General features: G+C 50.0%; 2 protein-coding genes across 2 annotated transcripts in view; both read left to right on the top strand.

Moving 5' to 3' along the window:
- The window catches only part of SHROOM2 (shroom family member 2), a 44,423-nt gene that overhangs the window by 16,554 nt on the left and 20,616 nt on the right, over positions 1–7,253 (top strand). The window contains 2 exon segments of the mRNA XM_014528826.1: positions 1–281; positions 3,034–3,131. Coding sequence (XP_014384312.1) covers positions 1–281; positions 3,034–3,131 — 379 coding nt within the window.
- CLDN34 (claudin 34) overlaps positions 4,165–7,253 on the top strand; it is a 27,934-nt gene continuing 24,845 nt past the window's right edge. Inside the window, exon 1 of the mRNA XM_005880827.2 lies at positions 4,165–4,602. The gene's annotated coding sequence lies outside the window, so the exon portion shown is untranslated. The remainder of the gene's footprint in view (positions 4,603–7,253) is intronic.

Here is a 7,253-nt window from a genome sequence, read left to right on the forward strand (position 1 = left end):
CTCGGCCCCAGGACAGGGCCCGCACCACCTCCTTTGGAGAAAACGCCGACGGTCCCAGGAAAGCAGGAAGGACGGGGAAATTGGAACCGCCCCAGAGGCTCGGGACCTTTGCAGAGTATTAAGCCTCTTGGAGGAAACAGAGCAAAGGCCCGGAAGCCAGGGGCTCGGGGAGGTACCACTCGGCTGACGACATCCTGGACGTGGGCCTGGACCAACAGGAGAGGCTGCAGTATGTTCACGAGAGGTCACGGTCATCGCCCTCCACAGACCTCTACAAACAGGTGAGTGGTACACTCGGGCAAGCTCATGGTCGCCCCCACCGCTGTCTTTTATTTATTTAAAAAAATTTTTATTGAATTCAGAGAGGAAGGGAGAGGGAGAGAGAGAAAAACATCAGTGATGAGAGAGAATCATCAATCGGCTGCCTCCTGCATGTTCCCCACTCAGAATCGAACCCACAACCCGGGCATATGCCCTGACCGGGAATCAGACTCTGATCTCCTGGTTCATAGGTCGATGCTCAACCACTGAGCCATGCCGGCCGGGCTGGACCGCTGTCTTAGGGACCTATAGGGCTCCCCCCAAATATAATGGGCCAGCACCAGCATGACTTGCATCCACTCATTGCAGCATTGATGGTGCTGGTTTTTTTTGTTTTTGTTTTTTTGTTTTTTTTCCAAAAATATTTTTATTTTAGAAGTTTTAAAATATATCAAAATTAGAAACAATAGTGCCCAACATCTAGCTTTAACAATTATTTACATTGTGCTATAGTGGCTTCATCCCACCCTCTATTTTTATATTATTTCTAAGTAAATGAAAAATACTGAGATATTTCACTTCTAAATGCTTCCACACAGATCTCCAAAAAGTTGAAATATATTCTTACAAAACCAGAATACCTTTATCACACCTAACAATGTTGACACTAATGTCACAGTATCACCTACTATCTAGTGCTTTATCAACAGCAGAGGAGTAAAGGTCATCTGGTTACTTCAGGAATCTTAGGATCAGCACCAAATGATATAGCTACCCGGTTGTAGATGGTGCTGTTTTAGCATCCATTTGTGTGAAAGGGTTCTGGGGCGACTTCAGCTTGTTCACGGCGGTTTTAGGTGTCGTGATTCACCCACAGCGGAGGTTCCCAGCCCCTCTCTGGCTGCACTGTCTCCCTCTCCCTCAGCAGCTTGTCTCTGCCTTAGTTCCGAGCAAAGACCTTGGGGGAAACTGTAGAAAATGGCAAGTTGTCCTCTGAAATGAAGAGTGATTTTTAAACATGGATGGCATTTAATCATTTAATATTTTTATTTATTTTTTATTTTTTAAATATATTTCTTTATTGATTTCAGAGGGGGAGGGAGAGGGAGAGAGAGAGAGAGAGAGAAACATCAATGATGTGAGAGAATCATTGATCGGCTGCCTCCTCCACGCCCCCTACTGGGGATCGAGCCCACAACCCGGGCATGTGCCCTTGGCCGGAATCGAACCTGGAACCCTTCAGTCCGCAGCCGACGCTCTATCCACTGAGCCAAACCAGCCAGGGCTAATCATTTATTATTTTTAGTATCTGTTCTTTTTAGTAATTTTTCCCCCAAATATTTTTAAAGATTGCTCTCAGGCAAATGTAATTAAAAAGCCATGCAGCCCTGATCAGTGAGGCTCAGCTAGTTGAGCATCGTCCTGTGCACCAAAAAGATCGCTGGTTCGATTCCTGGTCAGGGCACATGCCCAGGTTGTGGGTTCAGTCCCTGGCTGGGGTACAAACAGGAGGCAACCAATCTGTTTCTCTCTCACATCTCTCTCTCTCTCTCTCTCTCTCTCTCTCTCTCCCCATTCCTCTATCTCTGAAATCAATAAAAACATTTTTTTAAAGGCATTGCATCATGACACTATTGCACTTTTTTTTTTAAGGTAAGAGTTTTGATGGTCAAAGTTGAGGTCAAGTTTCTAGCAAGCTGCATATCTGTGTCCATACTTCGACACCAATAGTTTCTCCCTCCCTCTCTCTGCTTTTTCTGCCTCAAATCTGCACTTGTATATGTCCAGGAACAGATTTCCTGCAGCACCAGGTGCAGTTTCTTTTTAAAAGAAAAAAAGCAGTAAAGCCTGGCTGGTATGGCTCAGTGGTTGAGCATCAACTTATGAACCAAGAGGTCACGGTTCAATTTTGGATCAGGGCACATGCCCGGGTTGTGGGCTCGATCCCCAGTAGGGGACATGGGGGAGGCAGCCAATCGATGATTCTCTCTCATCATGGCTGTTTCTCTCTCTCTCTCCGTCCCTCTTCCTGCCTCTCTGAAATCAATAATATATTTTAAAAAAGAGAACTGCAGTAGGATATCGCACAGCATTCAGGGTGTGTATGTGTGTGTGGAGAGACTGGGTTCTGGAAGGCCGGGGACTTCGGGAGCGTGTGTTCCTGCCCTGGAGGTGCCCTGGCCTGCAGCCCGCACAGCGTGACCCGTGAGAAGTCCCTGCTCGCTCAGTCAGGAGACAAGGATCCCGCAGGCTGGCAAGTCCTGGGCTTGAGGCTTCGCCCCAGTGAGTCAGGACCAGCCGGTTGGGATTTTTTGGCCCGTGTGCCCCGCGGCGTTACAGCCCTCGTGTAGGAGTTCTGCTTCCTGCCCAGGACTGCGGTGGACATGGGTCTGATGTGTTTTTTTTAAATATATTTTTATTGACTTCAGAAAGGAAGGGAAAGGGAGAGAGAGAGACATCAATGATGAGGGAGAATCACTGATTGGCTGCCTCCTGCATGCTCCCCGGCTGGGGATTGAGCCTGCAACCGGGGCATATGCCCTTGACTGGAATCGAACCTGGGACCCTTCAGTCTGCAGGCCAGCGCTCTACCCACTGAGCCAAACCGGCCAGGGCAGTCTGATGGGGTTTTGGTGCAGCTCTGAGGAGGGCGAGCTCGGTGTGGGGACCAGCCCGCAGGCTCGCAGGGCGCACCCACAGTGAGGGTTGGTAATAATGGATGTCTGGGAGAAGGCGGCCGATGACTCGGTCTCCCTGTGCTGCCCGTGGCAGGAGGCGCCCATCGAGCCGAGGCGACAAGCGGAGGACCCTGGCGAGCACAGAGAACATCCCTCCACAGTCCCGGCCGAGGATGGGGGTCCTGCCCCGAGGTAGGCAAACTTGGGGAGGGGGTGACAAAGACGGCTTCTGGGGTGTGTGTTTCTTTATGGTGGTGAACGCCTGGCTAAACAGGGTTGGGCATCTGGGTTTGTCCAAACCTGAAGGGGCTGCTAACTGGGCGATCCAGTGTCCCCGGGGCGGGAGAGCGTCCCAAGGCAGGGATGCCCTCGAATGCCATCATGGTATTTTTGGTTCTGAAAATGGCTGCTGTGTTTTCCGTACAGGGAGGTGCTTTTTGCTAATAGAAGGGGAAACCCCGTGGGCCGAGCCCCAATGAAATGCTTTCTCCGGCAGCCGCTGGAGGGGCTTTACTAAGCGGCGCACAGCTGGGGTGCTGGGCAAGGCTCCCAGTCAGAGTTTCCTCGGAGGGTTGTCAGTCAGAAAGGAGCAGGGTGAGCCTCTCCTGATTGGATGTATTTTAATTTTAATTTTAAAAATATTTTTATTGATTTCAGAGAGGAAGAGAGAGGGAGGGAGAGAGAGAGAGAGAAACATCAATGATGTGAAAGAATCATTGATCAGCTGCTTCCTGCACGCCCCCTAATGGGGATCGAGCCCACAACCCAGGCATGTGCCCTTGACTGGAATTGAACCTGGGACCCTTCAGTCCACAGGCCAATGCTCTATGCACTGAGCCAAATTGGCTAGGGCTTGTTTTAATTTAAAGATATATATTTTTTTATTGATTTCAGAGAGGAAAGGAGAGGAAGAGAGAGAGAAATCTCAATGATGAGAGAAAATCATTGATCGGCTGCCTCCTACACACCCCACACTGGGGATCGAGCCCGAAACCTGGACATGTGCCCTGACCTGGAATCGAACCATGACCTCCTGGTTCAGAGGTCGATGCTCAACCACTGAGCCATGCCGGCTGGGCGAGGGTTTGTGTTTTGAAGCTGCTGTGCTATGAGGCGTCTTCAGGATCAGCTGTGATGTACACACTGCGTGTGTGATGTGCACACGATGTGTGTGATGTACACACTGCGTGTGTGATGTGCACACTGTGTGTGTGTTGCACACACTGCGTGTGTGATGTGCACACGATGTGTGTGATGTACACACTGCGTGTGTTGCCAGGGCTCTGACGTGGTGAAAGGGTCCAGTGAAGGGGGAGGGTCCTGGGCTGCATTTGTCACGGGTGTCTTTGAGCAGACTGCCTAACCACTCTGAAGAAATTAGTTCCAGAAGTTTCTGCTTTGGGGCTATACACCCGGCAATTTGCAGGACTGTGGGTGCTGTTAGAGCGCGAGCCTCAGTGAAATTCTAGGCTAGGAATGTGGAGGCGTCGTTTCCAACTTTTCTTGGCGAGAGTTTAGCTTCTGAAGTGTTGGCAAGAGGGAGTGCCTGGGAACATCGTGCTGTGGGATAAAAGCAGCGAAAATTCAGGCAAAGGCCCGTCTGACGAACACAAAGCCTCTGCCGCAGAGATTCCAGGCGCTCGGCGTTGCCCATCAGCTTAAGGTAACGTAAACGTGTCTGAATGAAGAGTAAACTGCAGATCTGATGCGCAGCGCGAGACAATGAAAGTGGTTTTTGTTGTACTTTGTTGGGATGACAGAAGAGCGGCAAGATAAGAATTATTGTTTGTTTATGCAACCTGAGCCTATTTTTGTGGGGTTCAGGATTCTGTGTTCTTTTACATTTTATTTTATTCTTTTTTTAAAAAAAATATATTTTATTGATTTTTTACAGAGAGGAAGGGAGAGAGATAGAGTTAGAAACATCGATGCGAGAGAAACATCGATCAGCTGCCTCCTGCACATCTCCCACTGGGGATGTGCCCGCAACCCAGGTACATGCCCTTGACCGGAATCGAACCCGGGACCCTTGAGTCCGCAGGCCGACGCTCTATCCACTGAGCCAAACCGGTTTCGGCATACATTTTATTTTATTGATTGATTGATTTGAGAGAGAGAGAGAGAGAGAGAGAGAGAGATCACTGTGAGAGGGAAACATCCTAAGCACCCTGACCGGGCACCGAACTCGCAACCCAGGCATGTATCCTGACTGGGAATCGAACCGGTGACCTTTTGGTGCACAGGATGCCATTCAACCAACCGAGCCACAGGGGCCAGGGCTATTTTTTAAAAATATTTTGTCTTACTCAAAATGAGACTGTGCATCACTCAAGGGGTAATTATGCCTCACTCAAGTCTGAGAAACGCAGCTCTGGCTCAGAGGCTGACGAACTAGGATGGTCCATCTTCTGGCTTTGGGGAGCACTGTGCCTGCTCGGTGGACTCGGCGGTGCGGTAGTAGCACAGACGCAGCCACAGCCTGTCCATCCAGCAGGCTGTGCCCAGTGAAACCTGACCGAGCAGGTTTGCCGCCCTGGGGTTTGGTTCAGGGCGGTAGGCATGGTCTGTGAGGCCGGAATGGCAGTCTGTCCAGACATTTTCAAAGAGGCTTCTTTCATGATTCTCTTGCAATTCGAAATCCATTTCTCTTGTGATCTGGATGTTACTTGTCTCCTTTGGTTGTTTGGCTTAGGGACCTTGCATCGTCCACCCGAGTGGCCGTGCTTCTCAGGGCGTGAAGGTGAAGGAGCGCGCAGGATGCTGTGAGTTGAGGGTGCGGGGTGGGGAGCCCCTGAGAACCCGAGGGCGGGCATGGCGCTCAATTCAGGTGAAGTGACTTGGGGAAGGTTCGAGGCTTCCCCGAGGCTGCTGGAGAGGCTGGGAGGAAGAGATCTGTGGGGATGTGTGTGCGCTAGGGTGTTTATTTTGTTCTGTTCCCTCGTTTGTGGAATTGTTCATGGGCACACATGTCCTGTGCCAATTAAAGGCAGATTGGTATGCGATTTATGAGAAGCATTTCCGATGTAAAGTCTTAAGCTCTGAAAGCGCAAGCTATGAAAAGGTTTGAGCGTCTTATAGGCCCTGGTGATTATGCCTCACTCTAAGGAGCATAAAAGTGGTTTGTCTTTAGCAATACCTCAGTGAGGGTCTCCTTTAACAGTGGATTCCTTGAGCGCCACCAGCACCCAGAACTGGGATTCTCATATGCTTCTGCAGCGGAAGCAGTCAGGGCTCCCTAGAGGAATGTACTTTTTAAAAAATTTTATATTTTTATTGATTTCAGAGAGGAAGGGAGAGGGAGCAAGAGATAGAAACATCAATGATGAGAGAGAATCATTGATCAGCTACTACTGCATGCCCCCTACTGGGGGCTGAGCCTGCAACCCGGGCATGTGCCCTTGACCAGAATCAAACCGTGGCCTCCTGGTTCATAGGTGGACGCTCAACCACTGAATCACGCCGGCCGGGCATGGAATGGCTGAGTCTTAGGGCAGGAGCCTGGGGTGTCTTGTGCCAAAAAGTGAGGACATACTGACGGGAAGGAAGGATAGAAGGGAAGAAGGGAGGGAAGGAGTGAGGGCGGCAGAAAGAATGTGGGCTTGGCATCAAGGACACAGGTTGAAATCATCATTGTATCAGGCCTAAGCTTGCTAATACATAACTCACGTCCCTGGATGGTGGGATGTCCATAGCAACCTTCCTTGCAGACTTATTTAAATGTTTAATGGGATGATATTAATGCATCTGCACGCTGCTGAAGATCAAGTAGGATTGAGAAAACCATGAAACAGTCACTCCTACTAAAATAGCAGGCATACGGGAGACACCACAAAGTAGCCGTCTTATTTGGTTCTTATTTGGTTCTTATTTGTTTATGTGAGGAAGAGTCAGAAGTAATGGCCGTGAGCTTAGAAGAGGTTGACAGCAGGTTGAAAAGAGAAAGTCCACCCTGAGGGTTAAGGGCAGGACCCAGGAAGGGTGGGGGCCCTCCGTGGGAAGGGGCTGTTAGGGACTGGGGGGAGGGGCATTTCCTGGGGGAGGGGCGAGACTCTGGGATCTCAGCTGCACGGGGAGGGGAGGAAGGGAGGGAGGGGGAGAGGGAACTTTCAATACAGATCATTGTGAGGTGACAGATGGGCTAGCCGGGTCAGCCTGCCACTTCTTTGTCTACTTCCCTCAATGCCTGGGCCACAGTGAAACTCCCGGAAGCACTTGGCTAGTTGTTATGTGGATTCCATTCCTAAAGAGTGTGTAATAACCCGGAGAAAACACGTAGCTGTGAATCCGCTTTTTAAAAAAGATTTAAATTCTTCA

This window comes from Myotis brandtii, unplaced genomic scaffold, assembly GCF_000412655.1.
Source record: "Myotis brandtii unplaced genomic scaffold, ASM41265v1 scaffold655, whole genome shotgun sequence".
Classification (NCBI taxonomy): domain Eukaryota; kingdom Metazoa; phylum Chordata; class Mammalia; order Chiroptera; family Vespertilionidae; genus Myotis; species Myotis brandtii.